This window comes from Anthonomus grandis, chromosome 15 (assembly GCF_022605725.1).
Source record: "Anthonomus grandis grandis chromosome 15, icAntGran1.3, whole genome shotgun sequence".
In the NCBI taxonomy this organism is placed as follows: Eukaryota; Metazoa; Arthropoda; class Insecta; order Coleoptera; family Curculionidae; genus Anthonomus; species Anthonomus grandis.
The window spans coordinates 18,597,705-18,620,194 of record NC_065560.1 but is presented as its reverse complement, the minus strand read 5'-3'; the positions used below and the strand labels follow the sequence as shown (position 1 = coordinate 18,620,194).

Sequence of the window (22,490 nt, the reverse complement as noted above, 5' to 3'; positions counted from 1 at the left end):
AACTGATAGCGTTGGATATTGTTCCGAGTTAATTTTAATTTCATTTTTAGATAAAATTTGTTTAACCCTAAATGATTTTTAAAAATATTTTGATGTATTGTGTTCTAAAGAAATAGTCATATCTCACTCTATTACAGCTATCTATTATTCGAATATAATTTAAAATTGGTATTTATTTTATACAAGATGACTCGAATGGTCGTTTTTAAGTTTTGGATATAACCAGAATTAAGAAAATACGATAACTGATAGCGTTGGATATTGTTCCGAGTTAATTTTAATTTAATTTTTAGATGAAATTTGTTTAACCCTAAATGATTTTTAAAAATATTTTGTAAGTATTGTGTAAAAAAATATTCTAGAACTGAAAGCTGTTTTCTTTGGTTTAAAGTGTTTCGCCAATCACCTTTAAAATAAAAACATTCTATTACGTGTTGATAATACAACAGCAATAGCTTTTATAAATAAAATAGGAGGGGTTCGTTTTCAAAGCTTAAATCTCTTATGTCAAGGCTTTGGTGCGAAAAAATAAATTTATTCATTTATACATCATACATCAGTTCAAGTAATAATAAGGAAGCCGATTTTGCCGTTCTCGCCAAGATCAGATTGAAACTGAATAGGAACTTAATAATAAATATTTTAATCAAATTACAAACCTTTTTTTTTCAAACCCGATATAGAACTTTTTGGAAGCCAAATATACAAAAAATGTAATAAATTTATATCTTGGCATAAAGATCCGGATGCTTTTGATGTTGATAATTTCACCATAAATTGAGCTCAATACAATTTTTATGCATTTCCACCATTTTCTATCATACTTGAGTGCTTACCGAAAATTATTGCGGATAAAGTCACAAGCATTTTGGTAGTGCCAAAATGGCCAACTCAGCCTTGGTATCCTGTGTTTCAATCCCTATTAATTAAAAAATCCCCAACTCTAGTGCCCAATATCGATTTACTTCTTTCTATTGACAGATCACGGCCACATCCACTATGGGCACAGGTTACCCTGGAGGTAGGAATCTTGTCCGACAAGCTCTGCAGTTAGTTCAGATTCCAGGCTGAGCTTCTACATATGGTGGGCTTCGGTGACAACATTAACATTTAAGCAATACGATTCTGCGCTCAAGTTTTGGTGGGAGTATTGTCAAGCAAATAATATACATTTTTTCCAAATGTAAGTATCTGATGTCTTAAACTTTTTATCTTTTCATTTTAATAAGGGACCAGGTCCACAATTGCTCAGATTTTGGGTCCGCAATAAGGTCAAGATTACAGGGTTAATCGTTTTTTTTAAGGGGAAATATCACTTGCGACCAAGCAAACCAAAATATTCTTGTACTTGGGATACTTCAGTTGTCTTGAATTTTTTACGTAGTTTAAAAAATGAAGTCATCAGTCTAGAATTTCTCAGTTATAAACTCTGTATGCTTATAGCCCTTGCCACTGGTCAAGGGATTGAGACTATAGCATATATTGAAATAGAAAACATTAAACATTCAAATAAGGGTATTAATATAAAAATCCCTAAAAGAATCAAAACTTTTTATATATAATAGTAAGAAAATACTCATATCTCACTATATTACTGTTATCTATGAATCGAATTTTATTTAAAATTAGTATTTCGCATATACAAGATAGACAAATGATCTTTTTTACAGTTTGAACATAACCAGAATTACGAAAATACGATAACTAATAGCGTTAGCTATTATACGAATTTAATTTATATTTAGTATTTTGCATACACAAGATAGCCAAATCATCTTTTTTACGGTTTGAGCTTAACCACAATTAAGAAAATACGATAACTTATAGTGTTTGCTTTTCTTCCGATTTAATTTTAATTAAATTTTTAGATATAATTTGTTTAACGCGATATGATTGTTAAAAATATTTGGAAGTATTGTGTTTTAAAAAAAAAATCATATCTCACTATATTACTGTAATCTATGAATCAAATTTAATTTAAAATTAGGATTTCGCATATAGAAGATAGACAAATGATCTTTTTTACAGTTTGAACATAACCAGAATTAAGAAAATACGATAACTGATAGCGTTAGCTATTGTTCCGATTTAATTTTAATTAAATTTTTAGATATAATTTGTTTAACGCGATATGATTTTTAAAAATATTTGGAAGTATTGTCTTTTAAAAAAATACTTATATCTCACTATATTACTGTAATCTATGAATCAAATTTAATTTAAAATTAGGATTTCGCATATACAAGATAGACAAATGATCTTTTTTACAGTTTGAACATAACCAGAATTAAGAAAATACGATAACTGATAGCATTAGATATTGTTCCGATTTAGTTTTAATTTCATTTTTAGATATAATTTATTTAACCCTAAATGATTTTTAAAAATATTTTGATGCATTGTGTTTTAAAAAAATAGTTATATCTCACTCTATTACAGCTATCTATTATTTGAATATATTTTAAAATTGGTATTTAGGTTATACAAGATGACTCGAATTATCCTTTTTAAGTTTTGGAAATAACCAGAATTACGAAAATACGATAACTGATAGCGTTAGCTATTGTTCCGACTTAATTTTAATTTCATTTTTAGATATAATTTGTTTAACTCTAAACGATTTTTAAAAATATTTTGATGCATTGAGTTTTAAAAAAATAGTCATACCTCACTCTATTACAGCTATCTATTATTCGAATTTAATTTAAACTTGGTATTTAGGTTATACAAGATGACTCCAATGATATTTTTAAAGTTTTGTACAGAACCAATGTTAAGCAAATAGAACAATAAATCCCCTAGAGCATCGTTTGATTTGACTCTAATTTAATTTTTCAAGTTCATTTAATGTACTGTAAATTATTTTAAAAATTTCTCTGATGTATTGTTTTTAAAAAAAATAGTCATATCTCACTCTATTACTGTTATCTATTATACGAATTTAATTTATATTTAGTATTTTGCATACACAAGATAGCCAAATCATCTTTTTTACGGTTTGAACTTAACCAGAATTAAGAAAATACGATAATTTATAGCGTTTGCTTTTCTTCCGATTTAATTTTAATTTAATTTTTAGATATAATTTGTTTAACGCGATATGTCATACCTCACTCTATTACAGCTATCTATTATTCGAATTTAATTTAAACTTGGTATTTAGGTTATACAAGATGACTCCAATGATATTTTTTAAGTTTTGTGCATAACCAGTGTTAAGCAAATATAACAATAAATCCCCTATAGCCTTGTTTGATTTGACTTTAATTTAATTTTTCAAGTTCATTTAATGTACTGTAAATTATTTTAAAAATTTCTCTGATGTATTGTTTTTAAAAAAAATAGTCGTATCTCACTCTATTACTGTTATCTATTATACGAATTTAATTTATATTTAGTATTTTGCATACATAAGATAGCCAAATTATCTTTTTTACGGTTTGAACTTAACCAGAATTAAGAAAATTCGATAACTTATAGGGTTTGCTTTTTTTCCGATTTAATTTTAATTTAATTTTTAGATATAATTTGTTTAACGCGATATGTCATACCTCACTCTATTACAGCTATCTATTATTCGAATTTAATTTAAACTTGGTATTTAGGTTATACAAGATGACTCCAATGATATATTTTAAGTTTTGTACATAACCAGGGTTATGCAAATAGAACAATAAATCCCCTATAGCATTGTTTGATTTGACTCTAATTTAATTTTTCAAGTTCATTTGATGTACTGTAAATTATTTTAAAAATTTCTCTGATGTATTGTTTTTAAAAGAAATAGTCATATCTCACTCTATTACTGTTATCTATTATACGAATTTAATTTATATTTAGTATTTTGCAAACACAAGATAGCCAAATCATCTTTTTTACGGTTTGAACTTAACCAGAATTAAGAAAATACGGTAACTTATAGGGTTTGCTTTTCTTCCGATTTAATTTTAATTTAATTTTTAGATATAATTTGTTTAACGCGATATGTCATAGCTCACACTATTACAGCTATCTTTTATTTGAATTTAATTTAAACTTGGTATTTAGGTTATACAAGATGACTCCAATGATCTTTTTTACAGTTTGAACATAACCAGAATTTAGAAAATACGATAACTAATAGCGTTAGCTATTATACGAATTTAATTTATATATAGTATTTTGCATACATAAGATAGCCAAATTATCTTTTTTACGGTTTGAACTTAACCAGAATTAAGAAAATACGATAACTTATAGGGTTTGCTTTTCTTCCGATTTAATTTAAATTTAATTTTTAGATATAATTTGTTTAACGCGATATGATTTTTAAAAATATTTTGAAGTATTGTGTTTCAAAAAAATACTCATATCTCACTATATTACTGTTATCTATGAATCGAATTTAATTTAAAATTAGGTTTTCGCATATACAAGATAGACAAATGATCTTTTTTACAGTTTGAACATAACCAGAATTAAGAAAATACGATAACTGATATCGTTAGATATTGTTCCGATTTAGTTTTAATTTCATTTTTAGATATAATTTATTTAAGCCTATATGAATTTTAAAAATATTTTAATGCATTGTGTTTTAAAAAAATTGTTATATCTCACTCTATTACGGCTATCTATTATTCGAATATATTTTAAAATTGGTATTTAGGTTATACAAGATGACTCGAATGATCCTTTTTAAGTTTTGGATATAACCAGAATTACGAAAATACGATAACTGATAGCGTTAGCTATTGTTCCGAGTTAATTTTAATTTCATTTTTAGATATAATTTGTTTAACCCTAAATGATTTTTAAAAATATTTTGATGCATTGAGTTTCAAAAAAATAGTCATACCTCACTCTATTACAGCTATCTATTATTCGAATTTAATTTAAACTTGGTATTTAGGTTATACAAGATGACTCCATGATATTTTTTAAGTTTCGTACATAACCAGTGTTAAGCAAATAGAACAATAAATCCCCTATAACATTGTTTGATTTGACTCTAATTTAATTTTTCAAGTTCATTTGATGTACTGTAAATTATTTTAAAAATTTCTCTGATGTATTGTTTTTAAAAGAAATAGTCATATCTCACTCTATTACTGTTATCTATTATACGAATTTAATTTATATTTAGTATTTTGCAAACACAAGATAGCCAAATCATCTTTTTTACGGTTTGAACTTAACCAGAATTAAGAAAATACGGTAACTTATAGGGTTTGCTTTTCTTCCGATTTAATTTTAATTTAATTTTTAGATATAATTTGTTTAACGCGATATGTCATAGCTCACACTATTACAGCTATCTTTTATTTGAATTTAATTTAAACTTGGTATTTAGGTTATACAAGATGACTCCAATGATCTTTTTTACAGTTTGAACATAACCAGAATTTAGAAAATACGATAACTAATAGCGTTAGCTATTATACGAATTTAATTTATATATAGTATTTTGCATACATAAGATAGCCAAATTATCTTTTTTACGGTTTGAACTTAACCAGAATTAAGAAAATACGATAACTTATAGGGTTTGCTTTTCTTCCGATTTAATTTAAATTTAATTTTTAGATATAATTTGTTTAACGCGATATGATTTTTAAAAATATTTTGAAGTATTGTGTTTCAAAAAAATACTCATATCTCACTATATTACTGTTATCTATGAATCGAATTTAATTTAAAATTAGGTTTTCGCATATACAAGATAGACAAATGATCTTTTTTACAGTTTGAACATAACCAGAATTAAGAAAATACGATAACTGATAGCGTTAGATATTGCTCCGATTTAGTTTTAATTTCATTTTTAGATATAATTTGTTTAACCCTAAATGATTTTTAAAAATATTTTGATGCATTGAGTTTTCAAAAAATAGTCATATCTCACTCTATTACAGCTATCTATTATTCGAATTTAATTTAAAGTTGGTATTTAGGTTATACAAGATGACTCCAATGATATTTTTTAAGTTTTGTACATAACCAGTGTTAAGCAAATAAAACAATAAATCCCCTATAGCATTATTTGATTTGACTCTAATTTAATTTTTCATTCATTTAATTTATTATATGTACTGTAACATTCATTCATTTAATGTACTGTAAATTATTTTAAAAATATCTCCGATGTATTGTTTTTAAAAAAAATAGTCATATCTCACTCTATTACTGTTATCTATTATAAGAATTTAATTTATATTTAGTATTTTGCATACACAAGATAGCCAAATCATCTTTTTTTACGGTTTGAACTTAACCAGAATTAAGAAAATACGATAACTTATAGGGTTTGCTTTTCTACCGATTATATTTTAATTTAATTTTTAGATATAATTTGTTTAACGCGATATATTTTTTAAAAATATTTTGAAGTATTGTGTTTTGAAAAAATACTCATATCTCACTATATTACTGTTATCTATGAATCGAATTTAATTTAAAATTAGGATTTCGCATATCCAAGATAGACAAATGATCTTTTTTACAGTTTGAACATAACCAGAATTAAGAAAATACGATAACTGATAGCGTTAGATATTGCTCCGATTTAGTTTTAATTTCATTTTTACATATAATTTGTTTAACCCTAAATTATTTTTAAAAATATTTTGATGCACTGAGTTTTAAAAAAATAGTCATACCTCACTCTATTTATTATTCGAATTTAATTTAAACTGGGTATTTAGGTTATACAAGATGACTCCAATGATATTTTTTAAGTTTTATACATAACCAGGGTAAAGCAAATAAAACAATAAATCCCCTATAGCATTGTTTGATTTGACTCTAATTTAATTTTTCATTCATTTAATTTATTATATGTACTGTAACATTCATTCGTTTGATGTACTGTAAATTATTTTAAAAATTTCTCTGATGTATTGTTTTTAAATAAAATAGTCATATCTCACTCCATTACTGTTATCTATTATACGAATTTAATTTATATTTAGTATTTTGCATACACAAGATAGCCAAATCATCTTTTTTACGGTTTGAGCTTAACCAGAATTAAGAAAATACGATAACTGATAGCGTTGGATATTGTTCCGAGTTAATTTTAATTTCATTTTTAGATAAAATTTGTTTAACCCTAAATGATTTTTAAAAATATTTTGATGTATTGTGTTCTAAAGAAATAGTCATATCTCACTCTATTACAGCTCTCTATTATTCGAATGTAATTTAAAATTGGTATTTATTTTATACAAGATGACTCGAATGGTCGTTTTTAAGTTTTGGATATAACCAGAATTAAGAAAATACGATAACTGATAGCGTTGGATATTGTTCCGAGTTAATTTTAATTTCATTTTTAGATAAAATTTGTTTAACCCTAAATGATTTTTAAAAATATTTTGATGTATTGTGTTCTAAAAAAATAGTTATATCTCACTCTATTACAGCTATCTAATATTCGAATATAATTTAAAATTGGTATTTATGTTATACAAGATGACTCGAATGGTCCTTTTTAAGTTTTGGATATAACCAGAATTAAGAAAATACAATAACTGATAGCGTTGGATATTGTTCCGATTTAATTTTAATTTAATTTTTAGATATAATTTGTTTACCGCTATATGATTTTTAAAAATATTATGAATTATTGTGTTTTAAAAAAATACTCATATTAGTCTAAGAGATAACAGTACTCTATTACTGTTATCTCTTATTCGAATATAATTTAAAATTAGTATTTCGCATATACAAGATAGACAAATGATCTTTTTTACAGTTTGAACATAACCAGAATTAAGAAAATACGATAACTGATAGCGTTGGATATTGTTCCGAGTTAATTTTAATTTCATTTTTAGATAAAATTTGTTTAACCCTAAATGATTTTTAAAAATATTTTTAATGTATTGTGTTCTAAAGAAATAGTCATATCTCACTCTATTAAGGCTATCTGTTATTCGAATATAATTTAAAATTGGTATTTATGTTATACAAGATGACTCGAATGGTCCTTTTTAAGTTTTGGATATAACCAGAATTACGAAAATACGATAACTGATAGCGTTAGCTATTGTTCCGACTTAATTTTAATTTCATTTTTAGATATAATTTTTTTAACCCTAAGTGATTTTTAAAAATATTTTGATGCATTGAGTTTCAAAAAAATAGTCATACCTCACTCTATTACAGCTATCTATTATTCGAATTTAATTTAAAGTTGGTATTTAGGTTATAAAAGATGACTCCAATGATATTTTTTATGTTTTGTACATAACCAGGGTAAAGCAAATAGAACAATAAATCCCCTATAGCCTTGTTTGATTTGACTCTAACTTAACCAGAATTAAGAAAATACGATATTTTATAGCGTTTGCTTTTCTTCCGATTTAATTTTTAGATATAATTTGTTTAATGCCATATGATTTTTAAAAATATTTTGAAGTATTGTGTTTCAAAAAAATATTCATATCTCACTCTATTACTGTTATCTATTATACGAATTTAATTTATATTTAGTATTTTGCATACACAAGATAGCCAAGTCATCTTTTTTACGGTTTGAACTTAACCAGAATTAAGAAAATACGATAACTTTTAGGGTTTGCTTTTCTTCCGATTTAATTTTAATTTAATTTTTAGATATAATTTGTTTAACGCGATATGATTTTTAAAAATATTTTAAAGTATTGTGTTTTAAAAAAATACTCATATCTCACTATAATGTAATCAATGAATCAAATTTAATTTAAAATTAGGATTTCGCATATACAAGATAGACAAATGATCTTTTTTACAATTTGAACATAACCAGAATTATGAAAATACGATAACTGATAGCGTTGAATATTGTTCCGAGTTAATTCTAATTTCATTTTTAGATAAAATTTGTTTAACCCTAAATGATTTTTAAAAATATTTTGATGTATTGTGTTTTAAAAAAATAGTCATATCTCACTCTATTACAGCTATCTATTATTCGAATATAATTTAAAATTGGTATTTATGTTATACAAGATGACTCGAATAGTCCTTTTTACGTTTTGAATATAACCAGAATTAAGAAAATACGATAACTGATAGCGTTAGATGTTGTTCCGATTTAGTTTTAATTTCATTTTTAGATATATTTTATTTAACCCTAAATGATTTTTAAAAATATTTTGATGTATTGTGTCTTAAAAAAATAGTCATATCTCACTCTATTACAGCTATCTATTATTCGAATATAATTTAAAATTGGTATTTATGTTATACAAGATGACTCGAATGGTCCTTTTTACGTTTTGAATATAACCAGAATTAAGAAAATACGATAACTGATAGCGTTGGATATTGTTCCGAGTTAATTTTAATTTCATTTTTAGATAAAATTTGTTTAACCCTAAATGATTTTTAAAAATATTTTGATGCATTGTGTTTTAAAAAAATAGTTATATCTCACTCTATTACAGCTATCTATTATTCGAATTTAATTTAAAGTTGGTATTTAGGTTATACAAGATGACTCCAATGATATTTTTTAAGTTTTGTACATAACCAGGGTTAAGCAAATAGAACAATAAATCCCCTATAGCCTTGTTTGATTTGACTCTAATTTAATTTTTCAAGTTCATTTTATGTACTGTAAATTATTTTAAAAATTTCTCTGATATATTGTTTTTAAAAAAAAAATAATTACATCTCACTCTATTACTATTATCTATTATACGAATTTAATTTATATTTAGTATTTTGCATACACAAGATAGCCAAATCATCTTTTTTACGGTTTGAACTTAACCAGAATTAAGAAAATTCGATAACTTATAGGGTTTGCTTTTCTACCGATTATATTTTAATTTAATTTTTAGATATAATTTGTTTAACCCTAAATGATTTTTAAAAATATTTTGATGTATTGTGTTCTAAAGAAATAGTCATATCTCACTCTATTAAAGCTATCTATTATTCGAATATAATTTAAAATTGGTATTTATGTTATACAAGATGACTCGAATTGTCCTTTTTAAGTTTTGGATATAACCAGAATTAAGAAAATACGATAACTGATAGCGTTGGATATTGTTCCGAGTTAATTTTAATTTCATTTTTAGATATAATTTGTTTAACCCTAAATGATTTTTAAAAATATTTTGATGTGTTCTAAAGAAATAGTCATATCTCACTCTATTAAAGCTACCTATTATTCGAATATAATTTAAAATTGGTATTTATGTTATACAAGATGACTCAAATTGTCCTTTTTAAGTTTTGGATATAACCAGAATTAAGAAAATACGATAACTGATAGCGTTGGATATTGTTCCGAGTTAATTTTAATTTAATTTTTAGATAAAATTTGTTTAACCCTAAATGATTTTTAAAAATATTTTGATGTATTGTGTTCTAAAGAAATAGTTATATCTCACTCTATTACAGCTATCTATTATTCGAATATAATTTAAAATTGGTATTTATGTTATACAAGATGACTCGAATGGTCGTTTTTAAGTTTTGGATATAACCAGAATTAAGAAAATACGATAACTGATAGCGTTGGATATTGTTCCGAGTTAATTTTAATTTAATTTTTAGATGAAATTTGTTTAACCCTAAATGATTTTTAAAAATATTTTGATGTATTGTGTTCTAAAAAAATAGTTATATCTCACTCTATTACAGCTATCTATTATTCGAATATAATTTAAAATTGGTATTTATGTTATACAAGATGACTCGAATGGTCCTTTTTAAGTTTTGGATATAATCAGAATTAAGAAAATACAATAACTGATAGCGTTGGATATTGTTCCGATTTAATTTTAATTTAATTTTTAGATATAATTTGTTTAACGCTATATGATTTTTAAAAATATTTTGAATTATTGTGTTTTAAAAAAATACTCATATTAGTCTAAGAGATGACAGTACTCTATTACTGTTATCTCTTATTCGAATATAATTTAAAATTAGTATTTCGCATATACAAGATAGACAAATGATCTTTTTTACAGTTTGAACATAACCAGAATTAAGAAAATACGATAACTGATAGCGTTGGATATTGTTCCGAGTTAATTTTAATTTCATTTTTATATATAATTTGTTTAACCCTAAAGGATTTTTAAAAATATTTTGATGCATTGAGTTTTAAAAAAATAGTCATACCTCACTTTATTACAGCTATCTGTTATTCGAATTTAATTTAAAGTTGGTATTTAGGTTATACAAGATGACTCCAATGATATTTTTTAAGTTTTGTACATAACCAGTGTTAAGCAAATAGAACAATAAATCCCCTATAGCATTGTTTGATTTGACTCTAATTTAATTTTTCATTCATTTAATTTATTATATGTACTGTAACATTCATTCATTTAATGTACTGTAAATTATTTTAAAAATATCTCCGATGTATTGTTTTTAAAAAAAATAGTCATATCTCACTCTATTACTGTTATCTATTATAAGAATTTAATTTATATTTAGTATTTTGCATACACAAGATAGCCAAATTTTTTTTTTTTACGGTTTGAACTTAACCAGAATTAAGAAAATACGATAACTTATAGGGTTTGCTTTTCTACCGATTATATTTTAATTTAATTTTTAGATATAATTTGTTTAACGCGATATATTTTTTAAAAATATTTTGAAGTATTGTGTTTTGAAAAAATACTCATATCTCACTATATTACTGTTATCTATGAATCGAATTTAATTTAAAATTAGGATTTCGCATATCCAAGATAGACAAATGATCTTTTTTACAGTTTGAACATAACCAGAATTAAGAAAATACGATAACTGATAGCGTTAGATATTGCTCCGATTTAGTTTTAATTTCATTTTTACATATAATTTGTTTAACCCTAAATTATTTTTAAAAATATTTTGATGCACTGAGTTTTAAAAAAATAGTCATACCTCACTCTATTTGTTGTGGAAACACAACCCATTTCTCCCAAATTATTAAGCTTATCTCTTAATCCTCTTTCTCGTTGATTTCTTTGTATTGTTATTGAAATAATTGTCACGCTCGCTACCGGCCCCTCCCCGAAAAATCTAAAAATAGATCATAAGCACGGAAAAGATGCAGTTGCCCGCCACTCGCTCTTCGGGTGTAAAAAATCTCGGTCCCTTGTCCCAGTGACACATTTTTTCTCATTCTCTCGTTTCGCGGCTAAAAGCCAAAACTCTCGGCAATAGAGTAAATACTCCTAATAAAAGCAACTAAATACTCGTAAATTTCTCGTTCTCGCTTAATCTCGAAGCTAAGTCTGTAAAATAAGTTAGTTAGTAATTACGGTATTGTGTGCACTGTGCAGTAATATAAACTATTAGATTATAAGCAATTCAACGCTCTTTTTATTCTTCCATTGAACCAGCGCAATCCCAGTAATGTTTACTCTCAAACATTTGATCCTTCGACCGGATAATATGGAAGAAAATTGTTGCAATTGCTTATAATTTCTGAATCTGTCTTGTGTTGTTCCCGAGAAGCAACGTTTTGACTCGCCGCTGTGCTAGGCAAATGAGTATGAAGTACAATAATTACTGTTGGATGTATGAAGCCCTGGTTATGTTATGGTTGCTGCCCTTCGACATTCCATTTAACTTATGGGTATGGCTCTAGCTCCTGTTGTTTGTAGAAGACAGATAAGTATATACAAACTTTCTGAACTGGTGAGTGTTTTTCACTAATATCTATTTAAACAAAAACAATAAATAAAATACTTTTGGTAGTGACTAAAGTGTTTGTGCTCGTTTTATTTTATTCTCGTTGACTGTTAAGTAAATTAAAGTTATCTCAATTTTGGTCTGGCTCTCTACCAGGACCGTATTAACAAATTTGTTAAAAAAGTAATATTTTTATTTTTTGACGTAACTCATACATAAATGCATGTACATATTTAGCTTTAGTGGATATTATATAGTATACATTTAGCATATAGAAATTTAGACTAAAATTGTGTAGTTTCCTGGGGGTATTCCCTCTCTTATAATTATAGGTCTAGCTCTCGGTTATAGGTCTATGTAAATAATTTTAGTAAGTTTGTTATATTTTAACACAAAATGTCTCTTGAAAAGTTAAAAACTGAGCGCAAAAACAGCAAATCTGGTCTAACGAGAGCCATAAATTGGTTAAGTAATAATCAAGATACAATCACTGATATTAGTCAAGTTCAAATTCGTCAAGAAGGTTTAAAAAAACATTTTGATAGATATAATGTGGCTCAAGACCAAATTGAGGGTTTTCCTCAGGCTTCTTCTACCGAGGAAGATGCTGATAAGGAAAATAGGCTAGAAACTGAAAATAAATTCTATGATACTCTTGCTCAATATGAAAATTGTATTAAAAAATTGTCTGTTTCAACTCTACAAAATGTAAACTTACCCCAGGATACCTCACATAGAATTGCAGGTGTAAAATTACCCGATATTACCATAGCGCCCTTTAATGGTAACGCTGCCCAGTGGCACTCTTTCTATGAACTGTTTGACTCTTTAATTATTCGAAATGTTAATTTATCTAATGTACAGCGCTTTTTCTATTTAAAATCTTTCTTAAGAGGGGAAGCTTTAAAGTTAGTAGACTCATTGCAAGTAACTAATGAAAATTTTACTACCGCTATTGACATTTTAAAAAGTAGGTATGAGAATTTAAATTGTATTGTTAATGCTCACTTTAGTTCTCTCTTAGATGCTCCTAGCCTTTTTAAATGTAACTCAAAAAATCTTAGAGAATTTTTAATGAACTGTAAAACAAATTTAGAGTCATTAAAAAATTTAAAGCTAACAGAATCCCAGGCATATGAATGTTTGTTAATTTATATACTTCAAAAGAAAATAGATTATGGTACACGTAGACTGTTCGAGCAAGAGCGAGACATTGCAATGTTGCCGAACCTTGATGAATTTTTTGAATTTTTGGATAAAAGGTGTGTCATTTTGGAAAATTTATCAAGCTCTGAAAGTCATAGCAATAGAAGGCAGGATAAGGTTTCTCTTTTTGTGAATAAGCAACAACATTCTCAAATAAATACTTTCTTATGTCCCTTTTGCAATAACAATGGTCATCGAATTTATTCTTGCCAAAAGTTTATACACTTACCCCATTCTGAAAAAATAAAATTTGTTGACTTGAAAAAACTTTGTCCAAACTGCCTCGGAACAAAACATTCAATAAATGATTGCAGTTCTACCCACAAATGTGCTGAGTGTAATAAAAAACATCACACAATTTTACACAATCAATACTCACCTCGACAGAATAGTCAAACCAATAATAATTATCCACCCCGACTCCAACATCATAATAATTCTCGAAACAATGTATCTCGTATGCAAAATGAAAGACCTCTCAATGAACAAACAGTTCAACCCTCTTTTGATAATCAGGTACCCTGTAGCTCAAGTTTCTCTGCCCTTTCCACAAAGAATACACAAATTCTCCTAGCCACCGCGCAAGTGACTTTGTACAATAAATATAATGTGCCTATCCAGGCCAAAATATTACTGGACAATGGATCTCAGAATTCATTTATCACCTCTCGTTTAGTAAACCAACTTGGATTCAAACCCTATAATCAAACATTACACATATCTGGAATTTCGCAAAACAGTACTATATCAAGCAAAATGATAGATATTGTTCTTTACTCTAATGTAAGTCAAGATAAGTATTTTAAGGTATCTTGTGCAGTATTAGATAAAATAACCCATCAACTTCCCCAAGTTTCGATCCAGGTTGATAAGTTAAAAATACCTAGTGATATTTTTGAAAAACTGGCAGACCCTGGATTTTTCACTCCATCTGATATAGACATACTGGTTGGTGCTGACGTTTATTATTCTCTCTTGTCCAGCGGTATTCTTGAGTTAGGTACTAATTATCCTACTCTATTGAACACACACTTAGGTTGGATAGTAGCCGGTAATGTACCACTACACTGTTCAGCGCTTCATTTACGTTCAGAGTTACAACTCTCACGTTGTAACTTTTCTCAAGAAATCAATTCTCCTTCAAACTTAGATTTAGACAACAGTCTGTGTAAATTTTGGAATACTGAAAAAATTTTTGAAGATATTCCCCTTGCACCTGAAGATGAACAAGCAGAAGAAATATTTGTTTTAAAGACCCAAGTACTAAAAAGTGGCTCCTATCAAGTTGATATTCCCCTCAAGTCGCCAGTTGAGCATCTTAAGTTGGGTGACTCATATACTATTGCCGAAAAACGATTTTTCCTTCTTGAAAAGCGGTTTCAAAAGGACCCTTCTTTGTTTTCTCGTTATAAGCAATTTATAGATGAATATGTCTCTCTTGGACATGCGCAATACATCCCTCTCACTCTCATTACTCCCAAATCTGAAAACAAATATTTTATTCCTCATTTATGTGTCATTCGTGAGTCTAGCGCGACCACGAAGCTTCGAGTCGTCTTTGACGCTTCCTCTAAAAGTTCAACAGGATATTCTTTGAATGACGTAACACTCAAAGGTTTTACAGTTCAGCCTGAACTGTATGACATCTTATGTCGTTTCAGAACCTTTAGATATGTCTTAACCACTGACATTGAAAAAATGTACCGTCAGGTGTCAATAAACCCTGAACACAGATTTCTACAAAATATTTTATGGAGAGATAACCCCAAAAATCCATTAAGTTGCATAGAGCTCTCAACGGTAACTTATGGAACCAATTTTGCGCCCTTTGTTTGCACTCGCGTGTTAAATGAAATTGCTCAAATCAATTCACAAAAATTTCCCTTAGCCTCTGAAGCGATTATGACTCAATGTTTCATGGACGACGTTTTGGCCGGTTGTGACAAGTACTGTGAATTGCAGACCCTTTATGACGAACTCACTGAAATGCTTAAAATATCTGGTTTTAATTTGCACAAATGGTGCTCAAATTCACAGAAATTTTTGAGTCAGGTCTCTGAAAAAGTTACTCACGAGTACAACATGAACTTTGATGATACTCCTAATAAAGTATTAGGTTTGAAATGGTATCCAGTTGAGGATGTACTTTGTATCTCTACGCCCCAAGTCCCTCAGACAGATCTCTTAACAAAAAGAATGGTTTTATCGACTATTGCCCAATGTTTTGATCCATTGGGTCTAGTAAATCCTGTTATTGTCCAAGGAAAAATTTTGATGCAAATTCTTTGGTGTAAAAAGTTGCATTGGGACACAATTATCACAGATGAAACTATCATATCAAAATGGAATGATTTTATTAAACACATATCTCTTCTTCAAGGTTTAAAAATTTCTCGGAATTTATTTCTCAATAAAACTATCAAAAATGTTGAATACCACGGTTTTGCAGATGCCAGCTTAGCTGCTTATGGAGCATGCATATACCTTCGCGTTATTTACTCAGACAACACGGTCACATGTAATTTGATTTCATCCAAATCAAAGGTTGCTCCGATTAAGAGTATTTCACTTCCTAAACTTGAATTGTGTGGCATCGTTCTATTAGCTAAGCTTACTCAGAGAATAGTAAAGAGTTTTGAGAAGAATCTTAAATCAAAAATTACCTCTATAAATCTATGGTCTGACTCGCAAATAGCTCTCGCTTGGTGTAAAAGTCACCCTAGTAGGTGGACTGTGTTTGTAGCTCATCGAGTATCCCTAGTTCAGGATCTTACTTCTGATTGTGTGTGGCGATACATTAAATCGTCCGAGAATCCAGCAGATATGTTATCTAGAGGACTATTTTCTCAAGACATTTTAAAATCTGGATTTTGGTTTCACGGGCCAAAGTTCTTAAATTCGATGGATTTAAATTTGAAAGCCTTTGATACTCCCTCCAAAGAAACTAATCTTCCAGAAGAACGAAAGGTTAATTTACACGTAGTAGAAACCTTTTCGTCTCGACAAAGTGAATTCTGGCATGATTTGTTTTTAAAGTTTTCTAGTTTTTCTAGGCTTCAACGAGTAATCGCATACATTTTGCGTTTTATTCATAACTCCAAAAATAAATTAAGTAGATCTGATGGCGCTCTGACAGTCACAGAACTTAGTTCAGTTCTTCAACTAATAGTTCAGATACTTCAAAAAAAATATTTTTCTAAAGAAATCTGTGAGCTTAAAAGTAATAAGCCTCTCTCTAACAAGAACTTAATTTCCCTAAAACCCTTTGTGGACACTTTTGGCATTCTAAGAGTTGGTGGTAGGTTGGATTATGCTGAAGTCTCTTACGATCAAAAACATCCAATCCTTCTTCCAGCAAACGATTATGTCGTCTCTCTCATGCTCTCACGTGAACATAAACGTTTAGGTCACGCTGGGCCGCAAAACGTACTCTCAAATTTCAGACTTAGATTCTGGCCCTTAAATGGCTTGCGCCAAATTAAACGCTTAATTAGGAATTGCACAGTCTGTTTTCGATTCAATGCCCAGACAAATCAGCAAATTATGGCTAGTCTCCCAAAAGAAAGAATAACAATTTCACGACCATTTCAAAAAGTTGGTGTAGATTTTGGTGGTCCTTTTTTTCTCAAATCCTCAAGGCTTCGAAAAGCCAATGTTATTAAAGGTTACATTGCTCTATTCGTGTGTATGTCCACAAAAGCCGTTCATCTTGAGATAGTCTCGAGTTTATCTACTGAAGCCTTTCTAATGACATTTAAACGATTTATTTCTCGAAGAGGCAATCCCACAGTTGTGTTCAGTGATAATGCAACAAATTTTGCAGGCGCAAGAAATCAATTAAGAGAACTGTACGAGTTTTTCCGAATTGACAAACAGTATGATGCTTTGAAAACGTTTCTAACTCAAAACGAAACCGAATGGAGGTTTATTCCCCCTCGATCTCCTCACTGGGGAGGTATCTGGGAGTCCGCAATTAAAAGCACAAAGTATCATCTATACCGAATTATGAAGAATTCTCAGTTTACGTTTGAAGAGTTTAGTACTATTCTTTGCCAGATAGAGGCTATTTTAAATTCTCGGCCGCTTTGCTCTATGTCTAACGATCCCTCTGACTTCTCCTCATTGACCCCTGGTCATTTTTTAATAGGTACGTCCCTAACGGCCTATCCTGAAAAGGACTTAAAGAAAATTCCCGAAAATAGACTCTCTTTTTGGCAGAGATGTTCACAGATCCAACAAATTTTTTGGAAACGATGGACTGTAGAGTACCTAAATCGTCTCCAAAATCGACCAAAATGGTTTCGGTCATCCAAAAATCTCGAAGTTAATGATTTGGTCCTCCTCAAAGAGGATGGAACTCCCCCTCTTAAATGGCCTCTAGCTAGAGTGACTGAGGTTATGAAGGGTGCAGATGGAAGAGTCAGGGTGGTTAAACTCAAAACTACTGACGGATATTATACCAGACCTATCACAAAGGTCTGTCCGCTACCCCAAGAAAACGTTCAAGTTTCTCTTACTGAATCTGATAAATAATAAATCTCTAAATTTTTATTCTTGCTCTCATTATTCTATTGGTCCTTCGAGTTAATGTTACTTTTTATAGTAAATCTCTTAATTCTCTTTTTGCTTTGTTTGAAGCTAACAGCTTCAACTCGGGGGCAGAATGTTGTGGAAACACAACCCATTTCTCCCAAATTATTAAGCTTATCTCTTAATCCTCTTTCTCGTTGATTTCTTTGTATTGTTATTGAAATAATTGTCACGCTCGCTACCGGCCCCTCCCCGAAAAATCTAAAAATAGATCATAAGCACGGAAAAGATGCAGTTGCCCGCCACTCGCTCTTCGGGTGTAAAAAATCTCGGTCCCTTGTCCCAGTGACACATTTTTTCTCATTCTCTCGTTTCGCGGCTAAAAGCCAAAACTCTCGGCAATAGAGTAAATACTCCTAATAAAAGCAACTAAATACTCGTAAATTTCTCGTTCTCGCTTAATCTCGAAGCTAAGTCTGTAAAATAAGTTAGTTAGTAATTACGGTATTGTGTGCACTGTGCAGTAATATAAACTATTAGATTATAAGCAATTCAACGCTCTTTTTATTCTTCCATTGAACCAGCGCAATCCCAGTAATGTTTACTCTCAAACACTATTTATTATTCGAATTTAATTTAAACTGGGTATTTAGGTTATACAAGATGACTCCAATGATATTTTTTAAGTTTTATACATAACCAGGGTAAAGCAAATAAAACAATAAATCCCCTATAGCATTGTTTGATTTGACTCTAATTTAATTTTTCATTCATTTAATTTATTATATGTACTGTAACATTCATTCGTTTGATGTACTGTAAATTATTTTAAAAATTTCTCTGATGTATTGTTTTTAAATAAAATAGTCATATCTCACTCCATTACTGTTATCTATTATACGAATTTAATTTATATTTAGTATTTTGCATACACAAGATAGCCAAATCATCTTTTTTACGGTTTGAGCTTAACCAGAATTAAGAAAATACGATAACTGATAGCGTTGGATATTGTTCCGAGTTAATTTTAATTTCATTTTTAGATAAAATTTGTTTAACCCTAAATGATTTTTAAAAATATTTTGATGTATTGTGTTCTAAAGAAATAGTCATATCTCACTCTATTACAGCTCTCTATTATTCGAATGTAATTTAAAATTGGTATTTATTTTATACAAGATGACTCGAATGGTCGTTTTTAAGTTTTGGATATAACCAGAATTAAGAAAATACGATAACTGATAGCGTTGGATATTGTTCCGAGTTAATTTTAATTTCATTTTTAGGTAAAATTTGTTTAACCCTAAATGATTTTTAAAAATATTTTGATGTATTGTGTTCTAAAAAAATAGTTATATCTTACTCTACTACAGCTATCTATTATTCGAATATATTTTAAAATTGCTATTTAGGTTATATAAGATGACTTGAATGATCCTTTTTAAGTTTTGGATATAACCAGAATTACGAAAATACGATAACTGATAGCGTTAGCTATTGTTCCGACTTAATTTTAATTTCATTTTTAGATATAATTTGTTTAACCCTAAGTGATTTTTAAAAATATTTTGATGCATTGAGTTTCAAAAAAATAGTCATACCTCACTCTATTACAGCTATCTATTATTCGAATTTAATTTAAAGTTGGTATTTAGGTTATACAAGATGACTCCAATGATATTTTTTAAGTTTTGTACATAACCAGGGTTATGCAAATAGAACAATAAATCCCCTATAACCTTGTTTGATTTGACTCTAATTTAATTTTTCAAGTTCATTTTATGTACTGTAAATTATTTTAAAAATTTCTCTGATATATTGTTTTTAAAAAAAATAATTACATCTCACTCTATTACTATTATCTATTATACGAATTTAATTTATATTTAGTATTTTGCATACACAAGATAGCCAAGTCATCTTTTTTACGGTTTGAACTGAACCAGAATTAAGAAAATACGATAACTTTTAGGGTTTGCTTTTCTTCCGATTTAATTTTAATTTCATTTTTAGATAAAATTTGTTTAACCCTAAATGATTTTTAAAAATATTTTGATGCATTGAGTTTTATAAAAATAGTCATACCTCACTCTATTACAGCTATCTATTATTCGAATATATTTTAAAATTGCTATTTAGGTTATACAAGATGACTCGAATGATCCTTTTTAAGTTTTGGATATAACCAGAATTATGAAAATACGATAACTGATAGTGTTAGCTATTGTTCTGACTTAATTTTAATTTCATTTTTAGATATAATTTATTTAACCCTAAATGATTTTTAAAAATATTTTGATGCATTGTGTTTTAAAAAAATACTCATATTAGTCTAATAGATAACAGTACTCTATTACTGTTATCTCTTATTCGAATATAATTTAAAATTAGTATTTCGCATATACAAGATAGACAAATGATCTTTTTTACAGTTTGAACATAACCAGAATTAAGAAAATACGATAACTAATAGCGTTAGCTATTGTTTCGATTTAATTTTAATTTAATTTTTAGATATAATTTGTTTAACGCGATATGATTTTTAAAAATATTTTGAAGTATTGTGTTTTAAAAAAATACTCATATCTCACTATATTACTGTAATCAATGAATCAAATTTAATTTAAAATTAGGATTTCGCATATACAAGATAGACAAATGATCTTTTTTACAGTTTGAACATAACCAGAATTAAGAAAATACGATAACTGATAGCGTTGAATATTGTTCCGAGTTAATTCTAATTTCATTTTTAGATAAAATTTGTTTAACCCTAAATGATTTTTAAAAATATTTTGATGTATTGTGTTTTAAAAAAATAGTCATATCTCACTCTATTACAGCTATCTATTATTCGAATATAATTTAAAATTGGTATTTATGTTATACAAGATGACTCGAATGGTCCTTTTTACGTTTTGAATATAACCAGAATTAAGAAAATACGATAACTGATAGCGTTAGATATTGTTCCGATTTAGTTTTAATTTCATTTTTAGATATAATTTATTTAACCCTAAATGATTTTTAAAAATATTTTGATGTATTGTGTTTTAAAAAAATAGTCATATCTCACTCTATTACAGCTATCTATTATTCGAATATATTTTAAAATTGGTATTTTTGTTATACAAGATGACTCGAATGATCCTTTTTAAGTTTTGGATATAACCAGAATTACGAAAATACGATAACTGATAGCGTTAGCTATTCTTCTGATTTAATTTTAATTTTATTTCTAGATATAATTTGTTTAACCCTAAATGGTTTTTAAAAATATTTTGATGCATTGAGTTTTAAAAAAATAGTCATACCTCACTCTATTACAGCTATCTATTATTCGAATATATTTTAAAATTGGTATTTTTGTTATACAAGATGACTCGAATGATCCTTTTTAAGTTTTGGATATAACCAGAATTACGAAAATACGATAATTGATAGCGTTAGCTATTGTTCCGACTTAATTTTAATTTCATTTTTAGATATAATTTGTTTAACCCTAAATGGTTTTTAAAAATATTTTGATGCATTGAGTTTTAAAAAAATAGTCATACCTCACTCTATTAAAGCTATCTATTATTCAAATATATTTTAAAATTGGTATTTAGGTTATACAAGATGACTTGAATGATCCTTTTTAAGTTTTGGATATAACCAGAATTAAGAAAATACGATAACTGATAGCGTTAGATATTGTTCCGACTTAATTTTAATTTCATTTTTAGATATAATTTGTTTAACCCTAAATGGTTTTTAAAAATATTTTGATGCATTGAGTTTTAAAAAAATAGTCATACCTCACTCTATTACAGCTATCTATTATTCGAATATATTTTAAAATTGGTATTTATGTTATACAAGATGACTCGAATGGTCCTTTTTAAGTTTTGGACATAACCAGGGTTAAGAAAATAGAACAATTAATCATTATAGCATTGTCCGATTTCATTTCAATTTAAATTTTGAAGTTCATTTGATGTACTGTATATTATTTTTAAAATTTTTCTGATGTATTGTTTTCAAAAAAAATAATCATATTTCACACTATTACTGTTATCTATTATTCGAATATAATTTAAATTTACTATTTCGCATATACGAGATAGCCAAATGATGTTTTTTACGGTTTGAAC

At 27.8% G+C, this 22,490-nt stretch overlaps 1 protein-coding gene across 1 annotated transcript; it reads left to right on the top strand.

The window, feature by feature from the left end:
• The first annotated feature begins 14,580 nt into the window (after positions 1–14,580).
• Positions 14,581–18,357, top strand: LOC126745317 (uncharacterized). The gene has a single exon (XM_050453088.1). It carries the CDS (start codon positions 14,581–14,583, stop codon positions 18,355–18,357), a length of 3,777 nt encoding a protein of 1,258 aa, XP_050309045.1.
• The last annotated feature ends 4,133 nt before the right edge of the window (positions 18,358–22,490 follow it).